Source organism: Eutrema salsugineum, unplaced genomic scaffold, assembly GCF_000478725.1.
Source record: "Eutrema salsugineum unplaced genomic scaffold, Eutsalg1_0 scaffold_1, whole genome shotgun sequence".
Taxonomy (NCBI): Eukaryota; Viridiplantae; Streptophyta; class Magnoliopsida; order Brassicales; family Brassicaceae; genus Eutrema; species Eutrema salsugineum.
Genome location: NW_006256909.1, coordinates 4,018,815 through 4,040,823, shown reverse-complemented (window position 1 = coordinate 4,040,823; position 22,009 = coordinate 4,018,815). Strand labels below are relative to the sequence as shown.

Here is a 22,009-nt window from a genome sequence, read left to right as displayed (position 1 = left end):
TTTACTCAAACACCTATTTCCTATATAATACATTTTCTAGTCTTCTCTCTTTTAATTATTGTAATTATACCATGAAAAGGATGTGAAGATAATGATTAACGAATATAAGTATGCAATATATTATAAATAAAATTAAGGGGTCGCAGATCTCAACCTTAGATGATTGAAAACCTAATGTTGAATTTGAGCTTTTTGGAAAGGGTTAATGAACTTAACTTCTGTAGTGAGCAACTACACACTAAGGTACAACTACTATGGCATGTTTTAACATATGCATGCATGTCTCTCTATATATACACTGTGTAGGTTTTCTTTAACAAGTAGCTGTAGATTATATTCAATTAAAAGCATTTTCTCCGTTTTTTATATAAAATGAATGTTGTAAGAAACCCATAATAACATATACAGGATTAAAATTACTAAATATATTTATAATGCATTTTTAAAAAAATATTTCCACTGTTATAACAAAAAAAAATAGGAGCTAGTTGGCAAAAAAAAAAACCTACAAAAAACGATAACTATATAATAAGATAAAAGAAACTGTAGAAGAATGAAATAATATTTTTAATTTTTTAAGTTAATATAATTGACAGAGTCAAAGAATTATGGAATCCCAAGAATTATTGAGTCACTTGGTAAGTTAGATTATTTGGACAATTTCTAATTTCAATTTACTATTGGTTGTTGGATAATTCAAGAAATGTCGATTGATCTTGTCACTTCCTTGTATCACCACTTTAGTGAAAATAAAAGAAATTCTAACATTCTTATTACTGTGAATTAGCATTAACTTTCCAAGTTATGAAAACAAATTCTGTAAAAACTCGCTAAAACCAAGTTATTGCAATTTCTATTCACCAAAAGTTACTGCTCAGGATGCATGATTACATTGAGAGGGTCTTGTTGCTAAAAGAAAAGCCCAATGTGTCTATAATCCTGTAAATATGCAAAACATGCTCAAGATAAAACAATTCAACTGGATGATAAGGGAGGTCAATAAACCGGCTGGTAAACGCTCTTTTGTTTTTATATCATTCTCGCTAAAAGCTCTCGACTACTCTTATCTCAATGGGCTTTAGACATCCCGTTTTGGTCTTTGTTGGATTCATGAATTTGTAGGTAGCATAAGTTGACTGTGATTTGTACATTGTTATGGCTTGGATATCTTGACCCGCCAAGTAGAAATAACATGACCGAATAGGGAGGATTATTAAGGGACATAAGTTTGATACTGGAAACACGAAGAAGATTGTCATGTTAACAATCACGCTAGTATTTGGGGCTCATGGTGGAAAGATCATCAATGGCGATATAAACAGCTGACCATTCGCAACACAGGTTCAGCTGGAAACTGAAACTGCTAACATTGCTATATAAAAATTTTTTAAAAAAAGACTCAAGGAACGAGTTCTTTAACAGTTATAAATTTCCAAGCTTAGAATACAAAATATGCTTTTTCATATACAAAACAAAAAACTGTCTGATTACTTTATAACTCCCAAAGGACCATGAAAGAACTTGATCTGTAGTGTACTTAATCATAAAAATCTCCTGTGGAACTCGAAAAAAAAAATGTCAGCTTCTTTGCTTCTGGTTATAAATCAGTCAATCATCAGGCTCAGCAGAGAAATCAGGCTCTTCAGGTTTCTTAAACCGAGGCATGTCGACGTCCTTAACTCTCTGAGCTGCAACACCGCGTCTTGTATTAGCTGCAAAACGCGAGGCCAAAACCATAACTCCAATGTTCATCTTTGTTTTTGGACTCGACCCAACACCCTCTTCTTCTTCTTCTTCTGCTTCTTTTTCTCCTACGTCTACTTCTTCTTCTTCTTCATCACTTTGCTTTGATTCAATCACAGTAAGATGATTCTCCATCGTTCTTCTCTTGTACCTGCGCCAAGCGGCTTGTATGAAGCAAGCAGCCCAAGTCCTCCAATGGTGAGAGTAGAATCTAAAAGTATGTTGAAGCTTCTTGCTGTGTAGCCTCCTAAACTGATTCGCAACAAACTTCAAATCTTCAGCTCGAAGAGCGAATGCTTCGACTTCAACTAACGCCCTAACCGTTCTTGTAGAAGACGGTAAATTCAAGGTTGATTTTGGAAGCAGTGCCCAAGAAAGTAGTTCTTCCCCGCAGAAATCTCCAGGTCTTAGTATAATTGAGTTGAAGAAACCGGTTCTGCCTCCATTGGTTGTGGAACTCTCGAGTCTACCTCTGATGATAAACAGCATCTCTGTGATCAAGTCACCTTCACGAACAAGGTAAGTCCCTTCCGTACACAGAGAAGAAACCAGACGCTCGCATATCGCATCTAGCAACTGATCATCCATTTGGGAGAAAAATGGGACCTGAATGATTCAGAGATAACACATTTTGGAGTTACAAAAAGTTGGGATATAATCAAAATGAGATATTAATTCTTACAACTAGCAGCACAGCCTAAAAACTAATCCGAAACTGAAACCAAACCATACTCTGGAATGTAAAGTTAAACCATTTGTAGGATAAACAATTGAATTGAGAAACTTACTCTTCGAACAAGGTCTAAACACAGGTGGCGTTGGATATCACGGCGAAGATCAGTGGGTAAACTTTGTAGGAGAATCTCTTCGTCGACTCCTCTTGTTGCAAGCCACTTATACTGCTCATATCGTCTCACACGGTTTCTCAAATCTTCAGGAAGTTGGCGATGTCTCATCCACTCCTCCGTGTCTCTCTTCTTAAGTCTCCATTCCTCAAGCCGTACAGTCAAAGATTGCAGATATGTCTAACAAACAAAAGGGGAAGCCCAAGATATATAAGAAAAGCAGACATTTTTTTTAATCAACTTTTCTAATGGAGGAATCCATACCTGCATATTTCCAATGAGATGAGCAAAGAGGACAAGACCAAAGATTGCAATGAGTACAGCAAATGTGGTTTCTCCGATGAATGTGGTCGTGGACAAATTCTGTCCATAAGAGCTAGTATAATAATAACAAGAAAAAAGCCATCAGAAACTTCAAACTCGCAATCAAAAAGGATAATAATTTGAATCCAAGGTTGAATTTTGATGCTCTCTGTAATTACCTGAGCTGTTGCAATCCCCACCACAAACAGTAGAAATATCTCTCGTTAAAGTTTGAAGACACGACCTTTTTCGTGATTGCGTTCTCGAACATCCCATACTTGAACTCCCCATTTCGTGCATCACAAAGTTTAAACACTTTTGTGACATTTGCCCAACTCAGCTGCATGGCGTCATTGAGTGAATCACAGTCTAAGTAATAGAGATGACAATTCACTCCACCAGCTTCTTTGTTGCATTTCGATTTCCAGCATGATGTGTACCTATCAAACGATAATATATACCACGCCGCACCAAGCACCTGCCCAAACAAAAACACCCTTAGCTACTATGTTATCATCGACTATAATCAAATGCAATAACGAAAAGAATAAGGAATGGGATCCATACATGACTAGCTAGCATATATAGCAAGAGATTATAAGCAGCTCCAGCCCAAGCAGTCTTTGTAACCACTCCAGTGGCTTTAACGATTTGAGAACTCAATGGAATTATCAGATAGAATCTAGGGATGTATTGTAGGAGCACAATCAAAGCAAGATCATTGTTGCTATGATCAAAACGGTAACTTCTTGTGGCCGGCATAACAAACCAGATAACTATCTGAGGAAGTGGTAAGGTTGCGATGAGATCGATGATGAAGTCAGATTTAAGATACCTCCAAGCAATTGCCTTAGGATCCATCACAAGCTCACCTCTACCAAACACTCTAGTGCTTGAGTTCGGTGCTACAAAACCTGTCCTAAACTTAATGAAAATGTGCAGCAAGTAGAAAAGATCTGCGATTGTCCTGAAGAAGGTAACAAGGATTCTTAAACTCGTGTCGGTTCTTGCGCAGGGATAATCTACATTTCCTCCAATGGCTGGCACGAAGAAATACAACGGGTCGATGAAGAGAGCAACCATACACGAGACGATGAAAACCCAGTTCCATTTCAAGACAATCTCACTTCCTGGATCAAGAATTGTTTTGTACCATGAGACTTTGGAGGATTTGGACTTGTTGTTGCTAATTTTGGAAGCATCAGTGTATCTAATTCTATTTCCAGCCAAGAGATTGTCAGGCTTTAGTGCTGAAGGTAAAGCTAGTTTATATGATTTGCTCATTGGATCATTCACTGCCCATATAGACTCTTTGCTTTCTTTCCCATCTGAATAAAACCTGCAAAGACAAACAAAAAAGAGAGAAGGGTTTTAAACATCTGCAATTCCTAAATAGTGATTATGTATAGTTTCAATACACTTCGAATCTGTAATCTGAGCGGAAAACTCGGAGCTTGAGCTTTGATTTAATAAGCTCCACTTGATTTAAAGCAAAGTCTAAACTTTTATTTCTGGGTAACCAATCACGAACTTGAAAATTCACGACTTTCACAAGAGCTAATATGACCCGGAACGTAAATCTAAAGGCAAATCCAGAACAAGAAAATAATACAACTTAATTGAAGTAAATCCAGAACAGAATAAAAACTTACATAAGAAGCTTGTCCTTCCTTAACTCCATTAGAAGAAGAAGCTGAAGCTCGAGAAAAAAAAAAAAAAAAAAAAACTTTTGATCTACAAATTTAAGAAAGAGAAGTTTTTTTAAAAATATCCTTTCTTTGATTCGTGTCTCTGACACTCTCACTCTTAGTGTCTCTCTCTTTCTCTCTAAATCTGAGGAAACTCGTTAATTCCTCGCAGGAATGACTGAGTCACGGGACGAGTCAGAGAGCGTATCTTCTTTGTTTTTTCCCTTTTTTTAAATTTCACCTTTAAGAAAAAGAAAAATCGGAAGGATATTTGTTTTTTCTGGAATATTTGGGCCCATCGATATAAGACAAGAAAGTCAACACATTTGACCAGGTGACTTAATTAGTTGATCGAAGTCATTAGTACTGCTAATTTACCAATTTTCCGTTCATTAAGAACTAAGTAAGTAAATACTAATTAAACAAGGCTAACGTGAACTCACACAAACAATTTTACAGCCTTTGTAGCCAGATCCAATCACTTATCCGACTGAATCACAACTTCACATTCAAACCAGTAAATGAAATTTAGTTTGTTTTCTTTGTTCAATCTAAACTTGTACACACACACGGATACCAAGATATTTTGCTGTAACTCAAGAGGTGAAGCAAGTAAATTAAAGTCACAAGAACCAGACTTATTTTGCTTATCAAGGAGATATTGAAGCAGAAACATTGATGGTAAATTAAAGTCACAAGAACCAGATTTATTTATTTTGCTTATCAAGGAGATATTGAAGCAGAAACACTGATGAAAAAAAGGCAAAACAGTAAGTCTCAAGTGAATTACAATAAATCATTTAGGTAACAGAAGCAACATGTTTAAAGTGACAATGGACAACAATTTTATTTGAATTTATCAGTATTTCAACAGAGTATCATGTGTTATCCAACTGAATCTGATCAGAAAGATGGAAACTTTACGGAAAACAGAAAACATATAACATGTTGGAGTATTTTGCTTACTAGTGAGCTAAAGGGATTCCCTACAAAACAGTGATTATAAACGATGGAAAATTTGGCCAGATGAGTTCAACAAGTAACATAATTATCAATCTTGAAACTGTGTTGAAGTCTGCAGAAATCAAGCTAAAAGAGAACGGAACAATTCTCTATTGGGTCACAAATCAAAAAGTGAAGAAACTAACAAGCTTCAATTGTGTGAGATGTGTAAAAAGACTGTACATGATGATAATTTGATGAAAACCAACATTGCTAACATGATCATAAGGAACCAAACAAAATACAAATCTACTAGAAAACTACTTTCTTCTCCGATCAAAAATTTTCACCTTCGGCTCCAACTTCTTCCTTCCTCCAATCTATCCCTGCAAATCGGACAAGTCGAGACTTTGATCAACCACAAGTCCACACACTTACGGTGAAACACATGGCCACATCCAGGTAATCTCCGACACCACTGTCCTTGTCTGAATCCGTCGATACAGACAACGCAATCGCTTCCGTACTCAGTTGGCTCAGAGAACTTGAATTGGGGAAGGCTCTTCACGAATCTGGGAGACAACCCATCTGAGGAGGATTCGTGGCGGCGATGGCGGCGTAGACGGCGGCGGTAGTTTCGGTGGAGAAACCAGTAGAGAGCGAAGAAGAAGACAGATAAGCTGAGAGACATGAGGATGAAGAGCAAAGCGGTTACAGCTACAGGGATCATGATTAAACCAACGAGGATTCTGGAAAGAATCTCCGTCGATAGACTCTTCGTCCTCGCTTTCGGTGACGCCGGCGACGGCGATATCTCGCCGGAGATTGAGACATCGTGGGGAGTAGGTATCGACATCGGACGATTGCGGCGGAGATAAAAATCTTCTCTTTTTATGAATTTCGTTTTTTTTGTCTTTCCTCTTACGAATCAAACTCTAATCTGTTTGAAAGCTAAATAAAGGAGAGAGATTTTTCTTATAAAGGATTCCATAAATGAATAGGAGGAAAGTGAATTTTGAAGATCGAAAACTATGGATGATAATACAACTACACAAATACACGGGTGTGTATTTTTTTATTAATTTATATAAATTTGTGTAATTAACTAATTATAAAAGTAAGGGAATATTCGGACATTTTAACTAGTTCTTGGCTTCTTGCCCTATGAACTCGTGAGAAAAGCCCTCTTTTCGTTGAGAAAAGGTTCTTTTTTTAAAAAAAATCGGAATGAGAATTGACGTTACCGAATTGTTCAGAACAAACAAAAAGGTTAACAAGAAATTTAAATATAACAAATCTTGATTTCTTTCCTTTTTATTGGTTTGAAAAGATATTTGACAAAAAGAAACCTGAATTAACCCTTATTTATATATATATATATATATAGATGAAAATAATGTATTTTCTTTAACAGAAATAAAATATGATCAGATTTTGTCATATATTTTGTGACAAAACCGAAGACGAGTGATACACTGATACTTTTAATTAAAAATTTTCGAATTAATTTATACATCTGTTTATAATAGTGGTTGTAGATTATTTGAAAAATAGTTCGATATGTATTTAAAATCTAATATACTACTAGCATAAATTTTAAAACAATGAATAACAAATTTTTTTATGTGTCGGCTTCGGCTATATGATTTTTTGCAAACAAAAGGAAAAGAATAAAAAAAAAGAGTAGAGGAGAAAACAAAGGGCGAATTGATTAGCCATTTATGAATTAATAATGTTGGATCCAATTATTTATCTCTGAACTCGTTGTAGTCCTTCCTATCTGGTAATGCCGAGTGGGAAGAGATAGGGACCAGCCGACAACGGCAGCTCCTCGGTAACACCAGTTCCTTGTGTCACCATACCCAATCACCACCTTTTACATTCTTTCCACCATTTCTTAATATTATCATCTCTTTTGTTCTTCTCACACTTTCTTCTGGTTCATTCTTCGATTCGAATCCGGTTCTCTACGGTTGAACTTGGTTTATAATTATGTTTATTGTTTGTGCCGTTCGGCCCATTATCTCATGCATTCTATAATCTGCTTAAGACGTTGCATTTTTTGAACTGTCCACTGATTGCTTCTAGTCCATCAATTGTGATACATCTCTATATTTTCGGTCAAAAGGGAGAGTATACGCTCTTTTTATTGGACCACATATCATTATTTTGAGATGGAAATATATGTCTGAACCTCTCTAATCAACGAAGAGGAACAATATGTCTTAACTCCATATAATATAAGTATGCATTGTAATTAATATCTTGCCATAGATTAATAGATACAAACTAAAGAAAATGGGAGAGCAGTCAAGAAAATGCTAACAGTCAAAGAATTATCGATGGTAAGACATTACAATGCATGCTTATCCGGTGGTAATCATGTAACATAACACATATATAAATAGATAGCTATTCCGCATATCAAATATAACAATCTTATATATCTTTTTGCCTTCAGAACGAAGAATAAATATATAAAGAAAAAAATACGTGCCATGGGTAAAAACATTTTGGTTTTCTCTGTCGTTGTTGTTTTTCTCTTCTCTATTACGTATGCAGTTCCTGGAATCGCAACTTACTACACAAGTTACACTCGTAAGAATATTATTTCACATTTTCTTCTATGTATTTACTAGTTGATTATATATAAACCAAATTAATATGAAACATAAAATAACAAACTTTTTAATATCTAACGTAACTATAGCGAAATGTTGTAACACTATAACACAATAACTGTTGTTTTATTCTGTGTGTTCGATAGCATCGGCATGTTACGGAGGTACGCAAGAAGGAGTTATGATAGCTGCAGCGAGTGACAAATTATGGGACAATGGTCGAGTTTGTGGAAAGATGTTCACCGTGAAATGCACCGGAGCTCGTAACCCCGTGCCTCATCCATGTACCGGAAAATCCGTGACGGTTAAAATCGTGGACCATTGTCCCGGTGCCTGCCCTTCTACTCTCGATCTCTCCCGTGAAGCTTTTGCTCAGATCGCTAATCCTGTCGCTGGGATTATTAACATTGATTATACACCGTAATTCTTTTACCAATTTTTTTTTTTTCATTTTACTTTAGAAAAGTTTGTATCCGGGATTTTAATTATCAGATTATGTGTTTGTATTTCAGGGCCTAAACGTTGATGGAGTTCTATAGGAAAATGATGCTCGGATCTTGAAAACACTGATGAAACATGTACTGACATTAAGATTTTGTAATTGTAATTCATAACAATGAATAAATTCGTCTGAGATTCCTAAATCATACACAATTTTCTTTTTTGTCAAACAAATCATACACAAAATAAGATTGCATTTTTTGGCAAAAAATAAGATTGTCTCTTTTTTTATTGCTAAAAATAAGTTTCACAAAAAAAAAAAGATTGCATTATGGCCTCACATGTTTGTTTGTAAAATTCACATTTGAATAACCTCATAAATTTAAAAGTATTAAGCAAAATATATGTATTAATTGATGTCAAAAAAATATTAATTGGAAACGTAAATACCAAACGCAAACCGTAAGTTCTCTTTTCGTATGCATTTAATTTGCATTTTTGCACGATATTTTTTAAGCTGAAATTTTATACTAAGATATTTGACTTATGATTTATTTGTTTTTCTCATATAAACACAAAAGCCAATGCAGAAAATGTGTTTGAATTAATCGAAACATATATGTTGAGTTCTATGAAAAAAAGTAAAGAGATAAGAAAAATGGTAAGTCCTTATATGTCAAGAATACATTCATACAGGTGGTGTGTTTTTAGGTCTCTAATTTGCATTGTAAATTTATAATCCAATATACTCAACCTAAAAAATCATTTTCTCTATATTTTGGGGCACAAATTCTATACAAGATGGGCCATATATATGACACAATTTGTGTTAAATTTTCTTAGGTCACATGCAAAAGCATTATTGACCAAGATCTAGAACTATGCATTCAGAAGAACGTAAAATTCTTTTGAAGGTCTTTTAACAATAAAAAGGTAAAATATCCTTTGTTTTTGTAATATATTTTTAAATTATGGCAAGAAATAAATATTTTTGAAAATTTGAATACATTGGTAACATACATGACCCACCGGTCGTGTTCGTCGTAAAATTTATAATCCAATTAATGATCTACCAAAAGAAGATAGTATATGTACTCTAGATTATAATTAAAAAAAGTTAAAAAAAACCATGATATGTATATGCGTTGCTATCTGTTGTTTATAAAAAGAAGTTAAATAAATACACGGCAGTATTTCTCTAAACTATGGTAAAAACTAAAGTAAGAAAGAAAAAAGTCAAAATTCACGATATGATATATAAGATATATACAATGCGTAGATTTGTTGTTTGTCTACAAATTGTAATGTAAATTCATGGTCCAATCAATAATAATCAACGCAAAGAAAATAACGATGGAGAGAAATCTTTTGGTTCTTGCAGCAATTGTGTGGTCTCTATGCTCTGCAGCTTATGCGATCCCGGGAAAGGCAGCATTCTACCCAAGTTCAATTCGTAAGTAACATACTTTATGACATTGTATTAGATATAATTAAATCAGGTTTCACCGTTTCAGTTATAATAAATTTGATATTTATATTCGGATCAGGCGGGCATAGTCCAACGACGAGCTGAGTAGAATTTTCATCTGATTTAAGTTTTCTGTGTCAGGATCCAAAACTTTTTCGATCTTTTCAATAAATAACAGATTATTGTTACGGAGAACAAAACGTTTATATATAAGGTTATTATATTTTTCATAAAAGTATCCATTTTGTTCGGTTTTAACAATATTGAAAAAAAATCTCTTGCTTAATTAATAAAAAGGTGAATTAAGAAGATGTATTCTCAACTTATCTGATATATCTTTCTTTGTTCTATAATAGCTACAACGTGTACAAATTTAAAAAATGCGGATAGTAAATATATAGCGGCGGTGAACGATCAACTGTGGAACAATGGTCGGGGGTGTGGCAAAAAGTTCACCGTGAAATGCACCGGAGCTCATTGCACCGGCAAATCTGTGACGGTCAAGATTGTTGACCATTGTTTTGGTTGTCCATTTACTTTCTACATTTCTCCCGGAGCCTTCGCTGAGATTGCTGATCCAGCTGCTGAAATTATAGACATCAACTATGCTCGTTTCCACCGAATGTAAACCCCTCGCCAAATCTTTATGATTAATTTTTATTATTGTTTCTGAATTGTTCATTTATCTATTCTGCAGGATTTAAGGCTTAATGGAAACGGAATTTTCTCATGGGAATTATTGTTTGACGGACGTGTATTTCTACATCTTCACCAATTCTAGTATTTTTAACAAAAATAATAAAAAAATCTATTGTAGTAACTTAATCTTATTACTGTTTTGAGATATATAGAATGGAATTCCTAATTTACAGTTTTTATGCTTTTGCTGCTGATTCGGGTTATGGATTTAAATTTGGTTACTAGGTAATCTAATTATTATAAATTCACTCGATATAAATTTACAACGTGATTTTGGCCCCCCAAAAAAAAAACGGTTGGATTGGTGTTGAGACCAATTACTTGTTAATTGGCTTCTTATTCTGAACAGCAACAAAGTAAACATAAATTCTATATAGCTAGAAAGTAAACAATAATCATTAGTACTGTATGGTACATTGAGAAAAAAAAAAAACATCATTCTTTTTCCGAAGGCTTTCTGGCATAAGTTTTCCTTCTTCATCTAAGTATTTAGCAACTAAAGTCTTAGACTTTTTCTGTTTAGGTTTTTTCTTTGAAATAGTTTCACATACTTAGCGAGAGAGCATTGTAAAGATGTGAACTGTTCCAAAGAAAAAACCAAAACAGAAAAAGTCTAAGACTTCAGTTGCAATTAACTCAAATGATGGAGAAGAAAAACATATGCCCGAAAGCCTTCAGAATGAGAAGCCAAAGCTACTGACAAGTAAGTGGTACCATACTAATGATTATGATTAATTCTAGTTATTCAGAATTTATGCATACACGAATCTTTTCGAGATTAATCAGCTTGTTCTTTTCTCACATAAAGATTAAGAAACTCATGGGTACTTCGATGAATCCCAGAACTAATCTCTTACCCAAAACCGAACCGAAAAGGAACCCGAGTTTAAAATTACACGAGCTATATTTTGATAGTTGGAAACTTATATTCACACAGAACTCTGCTGCAAACAAAAAGCTTTCATCATTGATTGCATAAGCAGTTCCTCTGAGGGGGAAAAAAAGAAGCTTATATCATATCATTTGATCCCTTTCCTTTAATATATATACACACAAAAAGAAGACAAAAGAACAGACTTCAATCTGGCAATGTATCTACAGCTGTCTAGATTGATTTCTCTGCCTAAATTATCCGAAAAATGCAATTAGAAAACCAACCTTTTAACACACCGGACCGAGTTTACAAACTCTCGCCACAATCATTCAACTAGCGTCTAGTCCCATTCATTCTAAATTTCTCGTGACAGTCTGCAAGTGAAAACCAAACTTTCAAGAACACTTGTAAAGATGTTATTAGCTTCAAGAACATTTGAAAAGATCAAAAGAGGAAAGAGTAAGACTAGGACTTACGAGTAGGAAGAATGGGTGTTACGTGTTTGATTTTAAGGGCGTCTATAATAGAAAGAACTTCTTCGTTTCCCGATGCCATAAAAAGTCTCAGAACTCTCTCGTTCAATTTCCCAGCTTTCAATGTCCTCTAATCATTATTAAAAAATAAAAAGAGCAAGATGATCCACCATATGAAATTGAACTTGAAATCTCAAATAATTCAACTAACCTATCATTGATTTAAGAACAGACATCAACAACACAAACAAAATATTCCTCTCAAACCATATAATACACTAGAATTCTGGAACACTAAGCTAAGCAGTATCATCACAAGAGAAAAAAGCTTTAGACTTTCACTTATAACTTCACAGAATCAAAATAAAGTTTGTTTTGTTCATCCAGAAGTTTCAATTTTGGCACTAAATTCGAAACACCCATAACCAAAATCACACCAACCAATGATAAAAAAGGATGATTCATCAGTTAGATTAGGGTTTTTACCGCGAAGAGATCAAGGATGATGTGATCAGGTAGATGAGAGAGATCGTTGATGCGAGAGAGGTTTAAGACGGCGGCGTTGACGGTGAGGGAGAGCAGAGACGGAGGAGGGTTTCTCATTCAATCAGTCAAGAGCAACGAAATTCACAGAGACGGAGGAGGGTTTTCTTCTTGAATCCGCCGCCGAATCTGAAATTTCCACGATCGAAATCTATCTTCCCATTGAGAGACGTTTCCAGAAAAGAAAAGCAAAAAGGGCCAAACTAAACGAAGGGGCTCTCTCTTTCTTTTCTCTTCTTTTCGCGTTTTACTATATATTGGGTAGCGTCGGCGTTTGTAGAAATCGCGTTTGTATATTTGGGAAATTTTTTTTACCAACTGTTTCTTGTTTAGGGATTTTAATCCGAATTATGAAGAACTTTTTTTCTTAAACAACCTAACTTCATTATATAGAAATACATGTATATTTTTTCAATTTTCAAAATAGAACACAAACTCAATCAATAATCCATAGTTCCATACAAATATATAAACACAAAGCTTGTTTTGCAAATGGTATCAGCTGCTTTGTTTGTCTCTTTTGGACTGGAATGTGACTCTAACACTCGAAATTGGAGCTTGTTTCCTCGATATTATGAAGGTTATATGTTTTAACTTGCCCATGCTTGGGGCTTGTTAACGCTGAAATCACGGTCGCTCCATCAACTTCGAAAATAATTTCCTTGAAACCATTGCCTAACACCATGCACATCCTTAACACTTCAGCTAGAGCTGGAGTCATCTAAAACGTTAACAAATAATATATGTACAACGTTTTAGTTTCCTATGTATCTTAAGTTTATTAGTTTTTGGATTCAAAGTTGACAATAACTTCGCTTGCAGAAACAGTATCTTTTTCACAAATAGTGTTAACATATTGGTGTTTGTGTTTCTGCAACAAGCGAGCGAGCTCCCTAACGGATGGGCCAAAATTAATAGAGAGCCGACAATTATGTTTGTTATGTTTATAAACTGCACTCTCAAGCCCACTAACTGGGTAAGCGACTACGCGGGCACATTGGGATCTTGCAATTGCTTGAACATTATATTTGAATTTGATACATAGTATTTATACGTACTGATTTCCTTAACCAGTTGGACCTAAATTTATTGATTCGGTTTAGACCATAGAAAATAGAGTGAAATTGAATATACAATCGTTTAGGTCAGTTCTATAATATTCGTGAAAGCAACTGATGGGACAAATGTGGAGCTACAAAAAGATACGTGGAACTGACAATTGACAACACAAACATAAACATTGTTGGGGCATACATGAAATCAAAATACTGTGAACCTAACGTACCACAAATTAAACTATATATGATTAATACGCTAAAGATATAAAAGAATTTAACTCAGCTAAATCGTGGAGCTGAAAAAACAGCTAAGGACATAGTATATACTCTGTAATAGATTTTTCTTCGGGTTTGACGTTACTACGAGTATACTTAGTTGTAATTTATGTGAAGACTTAAAAGTTCAATCCAGAATTTTATGTATGCTAGGATTATTAAAATGTTGTTATAATTGTTTATAAAATCGGTTAAAAGAGTACTTGTAAGAACCACTTAAGTGATTTTTGGTGGAAAAGGCTTATTGAGGTTTGATGAATTTGTAGATAGAAAGTCTTCTTCATGTGAATGATATGTCAAGTTTCTGGATGGTTTTGCTTAGAAAGGCACATTATGATGTAAAATATTTATTATATAGTTTTTATTTGGATGGACAGTTAAGCAAGGTCTGAAATTTATTGGCAAAGCAATAAATGTTATCTGTCTAGCACATGCACATGGGGATTCTTTTTCTCTTTATAATGTCCAATTTCTCATTAAATACATCTCCTCAATATGTATTGTGACATTTTAATATTGTTTCGTGAGAAAAGGTGTCGATTAATTAGAAACTTTCAACAATTGACTAATCCCTTAAATTCAAATTTAGGTGGATTTTTTAAAAAAGTTAAAACCATGTAATGACAATTAGTGGTTACAAGATTCTGGGAGATCTAACTTGAACGTCCATTGTCCCATTGATCCCAACCCTAAGATGTTTGTCATTGTTTTCACATTATGTATCATTCAAACCCCAACAGATCTGTGTTTTTGTCTACTCTTGCATATGAACTTTATCAGCATTAATATGTTTCTGGCTCATGGTTCTAATGTTTGACTGTTGCTACTAAAAAATAAACTATCATCAGATTATAAGCTAGTTTTTGGAAATATTTTTCTCGTTTTTTTGGGGTACATATTTTCTATTGGAAAAAAAAATCAATTAACTGTTTCTGATATAAAATTCGCTTAAAATGGATGTTGAACTTGAACGACATTTGAAATTTACAAAAGTGAAGTCAATCCTAATTTGTTTTGGGTGGGTGTATTTAAACGCTTTCTTTTCAGTAAGAGTAATCTCGAATCTTAAACAATGACTAATAATTGCGAGAACCCTGAAGTAATACATGTTTCAAAACGTACAAGCTTTGTTCCACATGCTATAATTTTGACAGCTAAACTTATACAGTACTTATATGTTGACTATATTAGCCATTCTGTGGCTTGCTTCCATCCATCTTTGAGCTAAGATTTGGGTTCAAGTTCAAGTTCCACCCAGTCTGTTTTTTTTTTTTTTTTAATGTTGGCAAGATTTATTTGTTTTCTAACAAATAGAGTGTATATATCAAATTATCAACAAAGAAGTTGATCATGACGGGGTGATTATATATTCATCAAATTCTAATTTATTTGTTTATTGAATAGGAAGTAGTAGAAAAGCTTACATATAACTTTATGTCAGCGTGTTAGATTTCGCTAACCTGCCTAGTAAGAAAAACGCCACTTCCAGGGCCAAAATTTATATACATTAGCTTAAAAACCTCTCTGATTCTTGTCGACATTTTTTTGAACAATCAATACTTCGTTGGTTTGTTTTCTTATAAATATCAATTCTTTGTTTAATTGATATCGATTTATAATTAGAATATTTTTTTTTTTTGGTGTGTAGATTTAGAATAGTTTGCCATGATGTATTATAAGTTTCTAGAATAAGTATACATAAGGAAAGGGTACATATGATTATGTTTCTCTAAAGTTAACTACGTTTATGATAAGTTGACATATATGAATAATTACAAACATTTCAGGTAGTTGTTAACTTGTTATATCAGTAACTCGGTTTTATACACTTTTATTGGTCAAGGGTAGCAGGTGACCTTGAAAGAAAAAAGAGCATGTAAATCTAAGTTCTATACGCAGCGGAATTATATTTCTTTACAAAAAAAATAGATAATAAATACAGTATTATATTAATTATTCTTCTCGAAGGTAACTTATTTTTTGTTTACGTGTTTACATCCTTAATTTTTTTTTGGTCTCGTTTAAGTTTCTTAGGTTGGATAAACATCTCGAAATATATAAATAATTAGGTAGAAATTTGTTAAGGAGATTTACGTCAAAAGTGAGTGGACTTTCTAGCTATAGGTCTATCTATAAGCCAAAACATCGAGCACCAAAACTTTTAGTGTCATTACTATAGACGTACATTTATAAATACTAAAACAAATATAAATACTTAGATTTATATGTATACATTTATAGTTCATAGATCAAGCTCTTCAATTCATGAACCTTCAAAAGGCCAAATCGAAAACTTCACCCTAGTCACATTACTTATATCAAACCACGTAAAAAGGTAATAAATTACAATTACAAACAGTGAACCCGCCAATATATATGATTGGCAATGTTAACGGCTTAACGCTCGTCCCATTCAGATTGTGCGTATACGTATTAAATACAAGATACTCTATATATCTTACAAAAATATCGTAATAAGACTTTATATTTTTTTATAAAGAAGTTTTGTATTTTCACGTAAATTTTTAAACTAAATCTCAATTTTCTTCTTACTATTCCAACTTATTCATTAGAAAGAGAAAATTATTTAATGTATTAATAAAGAAAGAGAAAATTATTTCATGTATTAATAAAGAAAGAGAAAAATATTAGAATGATAGTTTTTATAAAATGGAGTAATTTCATCAATTCTTGATATGCATAGAAAAGATTTATCAATTAATATGTAAATTCAGATATAATCTCAATATGCATAGCAAATATTTATCAATTAATATGTATATTCAGATATATTCGCAATATGTGAAAGTAACGATACGACAAATAACGGCTAAAAGTAGACAGACTTACATATGATCGGTCATATGAAAACTTCATACATATTAATTATCTTAAGAGGATAGAATTAAATCAGTCTATGTTGACACAACGTTTTTAAACAAGCTATGAAAATTAATAAAAATATGTCAACATCGTAATACCTATATATTTAATTTATCACAACACAGATAAAAAGTCAATGTATATACAATCAAAGTAATGTGATTACGTCAAAAAAAAAATTTGGGGTCAGAGTGTGATTACGTCAATTAATAGTACTGAATGACAGTATTTTCATTTGGGAGAACAAGTATAACTTTTGAGTATACATATTTTCTACAACTTTTTGGCGAAATATTTTTACTGACGAATAAAATGAAAATGATGTAATCAAAAGTGCGTAGGACAAGATTCACCCCGAGTCATCAAATAAAAAGGCATCGAACCTTCTTATAATGCTGATTTCATGTTTCGTCCCTTCTCTCTCTCCTTATTCAGCACAGTTAGAAGTTAATCCACTGCCCAAAATACTGCCAATATTGTAGTATTTCTAGACTTCTAGTAACTAGAACAACCTTTTGAGAGTTGCGTGTAAGAAAAGGTTAATAATAGAGGTTTTTGTGTAAATATTGAAAAGAAGGAAATAAAGGAAAGTGTTTTCTTCTGGTTTGACTTAATAAGATGGGCCCCGCTAAATCTCGATAAACAGAGTTGCTCTGCTTCTCGCCTCCGTGTCCTCTTGTCCTATGTTTCCGTTCCCCCATCTTTCCATTTCCAAAATGTTTATAAAACTCTTATTTTACATAAACTAATGTAAAAAGAAAAAAAAAAAACATAGTGTTTCACGAAGAAATAAAAAATATTGCTAATTCATTCCAACTCTATGAGAAAAAAATATATTTCTTCATTAACTGTATAACTCATTTTTCTCTATTTGAAATGACATAATTTCCTCCGGCCCGCTCCTATTATTTAAAATCTACCTTTAACAAACAAAAAAAATATTTGGACCCTACCCTAATTAAGTAACACCATAACACATAAGCATAGAAATGCATAAACATATTTTTAAAAAATAAAATGAAAAAGAATGCATAAAATATAAGAAAGTTCTATCTTGAAATGGAGATAATAGTTTGGGATCAGGTTGTCTAGCTCAAAATTCATGATATTTTCAAATTCTTTTTTCTTCTTTGTTTAATTTGTGTGAGCAGTGCAGACAAGTAATAAACTTTCATAAGCTCAGTAAAATGATATTTGATTGTCCATGAAGTGTGTAGATATAGTTTTTTTTTTTGTTTCTCGTGGATTGTGAAGTAGTGGTGGTGTTATTTGTCTTGTTGATTTAAATGGGGGAATGGGATTCGGTGAGATCACAATATAATATTCGCGGAAAACCAAATTTAACTAATTTCCTTATTCTCTGATTTGTTTCTTCGTTTAAACTAATGTTTGATTGACTTTGCATGTCTTGAGGTTAATCAGATCTAATCCCATTCTTATTTTACTTTAGCAATTAATTTTGTATATATTATAATCTTCAGAGAACTTGCAGATTCAAGAGGCACACCCTTCTTGGTGTAACTGTTAAATCTTAAATGAAAATTTTCTCTTCTGTCATCATCAATGGTCCAACCTGTAATTCTCTTATTCATCACTCTCTCTATCTCTTTCCTCTTTGAAACCAAATCTCATTAGAAAAAACAGAGCAAGCTCTCTCTCTCTCTCTCTGAGAGCTTCCATGTCTGAAACCAACAAGAGAGCTTGACCCTTTGTAAGTAACCCCTCCTCTTAATTTTCTTGCAAACCCATGAAATTTTCTCGGGAAAATATGAATTGGGTTTTCCCAGAAATCAAAACAAGCCAGACTTTCCTCTCTCCTTCATCACTTCCACGACCACCACAGGTACCTCTCCGATCCAGCTCGAACTTCGATCTAAACAGCAAAATCAGCCCAAGCATTCTCTTAATAATCATAATCCTTTCAATCATCTTCTTCATCTCCGGCCTCCTCCATCTCCTAGTCAGATTCCTCCTCACACCATCGAGCAGAGACAGAGAAGATTACTTCGACAACGTCACAGCTCTTCAAGGCCAGCTTCAACAGCTTTTCCACCTCCACGACTCTGGAGTGGACCAATCCTTCATCGACACGTTACCAGTTTTCCATTACAAATCCATCATCGGCCTCAAGAATTACCCTTTCGATTGTGCTGTTTGTCTCTGCGAGTTCGAAACAGAGGACAAGCTCAGGCTTTTACCCAAATGCAGCCACGCCTTTCACATGGACTGTATCGACACTTGGCTTCTCTCTCACTCTACTTGTCCCTTGTGCAGATCCAGCCTCCTCTCCGATCTCTCTTCTCACCAAGACCCTCGTTCCTCTTTCCTCCTTGTTCTCGAGTCCGCGAGTGATCATAGCTCGAGAGAGATTGGTGGAGATAGAGATTCTGCAGCTTGTGTGGCTGCAAATGATTCTGACGATTCTGCTCATTCACGATCCAATTCTCATCTGGGTTTTGCCGGAAACAGTGATCTTGGATCGACCCGTATTGATTCGGGTCGTGGAGTTCGATACCCGGATGGTGAGTCGGGTGGTTCTATTGAAAAGATTGTTCCTTTTGCAGTGAAGCTAGGGAAATATAGGAACGTAGACACTGGAGAAGGAAGTAATAGCAACAACAACATTAGTAATAGCTGCAATATAGACGAAAGGAGATGTTTTTCGATGGGATCATATGAGTATATAATGGATGAAGAAACCGCTCTTAAGGTTCATGTTTCGACCAAGAAAGTATCAAGCAAGAACCGTCGCTTGCCCGGACACAGAACCGCTATGTCCGAATGCGGTTTCGATCCAACGGGGAGATTGAAATTCAATGGCAGCGGATCGATGAGGATCGTGGAAGAAGCAACAGAGAGGAACGTGGTCGAAAGAGATAGCTTTTCGGTATCGAAATTATGGCTAAGGGGGAAGAAGGAGAAGCATAGTAAGGTTCAAGGAAAAGAGGATAGTTCATTGGTTTCGTCGTCTTCAGGGAGAGCATTTTCTTTTGGGTTATCGAACGAGCGGAATCCTCAGGATGCGAAAAAGGAAAGTGGTTGCGAAGGAGAGAATCAGAAAGGGGAAAACTCGGAGTCTTTGGAGACGAAGACACCATCTTTTGCTAGGAGGACTATGCTTTGGCTTGCAGGGAGACAAAACAAGGTTGTTCATTCTTCTTCTGCATCTAATGTCTAGTTTTAGTTTCTATATTTTTATTTTTATTTTTTTCTTTTCAAAATTATTTTTCTTTTCAATTGTTTCTTTGTGTTAAAGTCCTCATAAAGTGCAAAAACAGATGAATCATTGTAGAAACGTGGTGTTGAGATACATAATTGTTAGACATAGTTTGAGAACATTTTGGTGCGTCTTATTATTTTTTGCAAATCTTTTTCAGCTCTTAAATATTTGGCCCAATCCATTAATAGTCGATTTAAGCTTTCCATCTATCCAGAAAACGACTTATCGATTTAATGTTATGAATAATTGAATTAGAGATAGACTACTTAATTGCCAAAGATTCAAAGTTCAAAGCATTTATAATATGATAGGAACCGTAAGAAAATATTTATGTGACTAGTTTAGTGTTCAAGTTTTTGGATGGCGACTCTAATTCTTACTATATTATAAGGGTTAGTACAATTCAAATTTTATCATTATTTTTCGTAATCAGGATTTTTTCCTTGTTGGAAAATTCATAGGTTAAACATCCATACCAAATTTATCTCGCAATAACTAAATACGTCCAGCAGAGCAATCATTCATCTGATTGGTTATGTGTAGCTCAAAAAAAAAATTTAACAGTAAAACATTTTAATCATATAATTTGCAATTGAGTATTATTCTAAGAATCTTAAAGGAATGATTTCCTCTTTGTTCATTTGTTTTTTTCTTTCTTTTGGAGCATTAGATAAGAAGTGGGTGTGGTGGTAAGACAGTTGCATTGAATTGAGGCAATTCTTCATACGACAAAAGGGTGACATCTTGATTCTTGTGCGATATGTTATTATATCATTGTTCGCGTATATGTATATGCGTATATATGTTTTAATGTTGAATGGCTAAAGTTTTGCATTAATTGGTGAATTAATAACGGGCATGGAAGCAGTTGGGTTACATGCCCACTAGTCACTTGGTCTTTATTGCGTGACAACATACATATAATTTTTTAAAGTTTATAACATTGGGTTATGTGAAAATTAATTCAACTCAATTTTGAAAAATAGAAGAAGAAGAGTAGGTTAATTATCCTTATATGCCTATATGGCGTCTCTTTCTTTAGGTTTTTAATAGGTTTTTATATGTGAGATATCCTATATATTGTTTTTAAAATCATATATTATCATACATTTGAGCCATATAATATTTTCTAGCGAGGACCATACGCCAGAATCTTCGTAATCAAAAATATTAATTTATATAAATGGTACATTTGCATATATAAGAGTTTGGGTGTTAAATAAACCTTTTTGTAACATTTTACTAAGTATGAGAACCATGAGTTCATTGTTTTTTTTTTTTTTTTGGTAAAACCATGAGTTCATTGTTCTTATTTACTCTTTACTTAAAGGTTTCCAAATAGTTTTTAGAAAACTTTTGTCCTAGTCCGTAACACTTAAAATGTCAGTCGTTTAGTATCTACTTAATAATTTCCTCTCCTCAACAGTTACTACAAAACAGAAAGTCACATAAGTCACTACTCCTCAAGCAGTGAAGATATGTAAGGAAATGCGCAACGTCCCGCTGTCTCTCTTTTCTTCACTGGCCTGTTTTTTTGTGTGTGTGTTAACAAGAGACCAACGGTTAGACAGACCATCATAGTCCAGTTAATGATTAACTGGGCTGGGCCTAAGAAGAAATAAACATGTTTCTCAAAATGTGTAATATGATATGGACATCCATATTTTTTAATTTAATGGGATATTTTTTTTTTCTAATAATCCTCTAATGCAGTATAGAGAACTCTTATATTTAGATTAATCTTATATATGTATATATGTGTGTTCATAGTTTATGCGGATACATAACAGAAAAATATCACTCTTGTTTTCAATCTAACATAAAAAGAATTGCGTAAATAAGAGTTTAAAGATCTAACTGAGAATCATATGCATATAGATGTACGTATAAATGGATAAATTAATACCATCGGTGGGGTGGGGGCATGACTCA

General features: G+C 33.9%; 5 protein-coding genes across 5 annotated transcripts; 2 read left to right on the top strand and 3 right to left on the bottom strand.

Moving 5' to 3' along the window:
* Positions 1 to 1,414: 1,414 nt before the first annotated feature.
* Positions 1,415 to 4,795, bottom strand: LOC18031040 (cyclic nucleotide-gated ion channel 17). The gene is made up of 6 exons (XM_006412652.2): positions 4,544 to 4,795; positions 3,459 to 4,230; positions 3,071 to 3,369; positions 2,853 to 2,964; positions 2,532 to 2,768; positions 1,415 to 2,349 (listed from the first exon to the last, which is right to left on the bottom strand). The coding sequence occupies exons 1-6, from the start codon at positions 4,570 to 4,572 to the stop codon at positions 1,609 to 1,611; spliced, it is 2,190 nt and encodes a 729-aa protein (XP_006412715.1). The 5' UTR covers positions 4,573 to 4,795; the 3' UTR covers positions 1,415 to 1,608.
* Positions 4,796 to 5,685: 890 nt separating this feature from the next.
* LOC18031039 (RING-H2 finger protein ATL14) lies at positions 5,686 to 6,499 on the bottom strand. The gene has a single exon (XM_006412651.2). It carries the CDS (start codon positions 6,375 to 6,377, stop codon positions 5,868 to 5,870), a length of 510 nt encoding a protein of 169 aa, XP_006412714.1. The 5' UTR covers positions 6,378 to 6,499; the 3' UTR covers positions 5,686 to 5,867.
* Positions 6,500 to 7,957: 1,458 nt separating this feature from the next.
* LOC18031038 (putative EG45-like domain containing protein 1) lies at positions 7,958 to 8,786 on the top strand. Its single transcript, XM_006412650.2, has 3 exons — positions 7,958 to 8,119; positions 8,289 to 8,562; positions 8,655 to 8,786. Exons 1-3 carry the CDS (start codon positions 8,020 to 8,022, stop codon positions 8,659 to 8,661), a joined length of 381 nt encoding a protein of 126 aa, XP_006412713.2. The 5' UTR covers positions 7,958 to 8,019; the 3' UTR covers positions 8,662 to 8,786.
* Positions 8,787 to 11,695: 2,909 nt separating this feature from the next.
* LOC18031036 lies at positions 11,696 to 12,870 on the bottom strand. The gene is made up of 3 exons (XM_006412648.2): positions 12,584 to 12,870; positions 12,101 to 12,227; positions 11,696 to 11,998 (listed from the first exon to the last, which is right to left on the bottom strand). Exons 1-3 carry the CDS (start codon positions 12,698 to 12,700, stop codon positions 11,958 to 11,960), a joined length of 285 nt encoding a protein of 94 aa, XP_006412711.1. The 5' UTR covers positions 12,701 to 12,870; the 3' UTR covers positions 11,696 to 11,957.
* Positions 12,871 to 18,429: 5,559 nt separating this feature from the next.
* On the top strand, positions 18,430 to 20,260 carry LOC18031035 (RING-H2 finger protein ATL13). The gene has a single exon (XM_006412647.2). It carries the CDS (start codon positions 18,605 to 18,607, stop codon positions 20,033 to 20,035), a length of 1,431 nt encoding a protein of 476 aa, XP_006412710.1. The 5' UTR covers positions 18,430 to 18,604; the 3' UTR covers positions 20,036 to 20,260.
* The last annotated feature ends 1,749 nt before the right edge of the window (positions 20,261 to 22,009 follow it).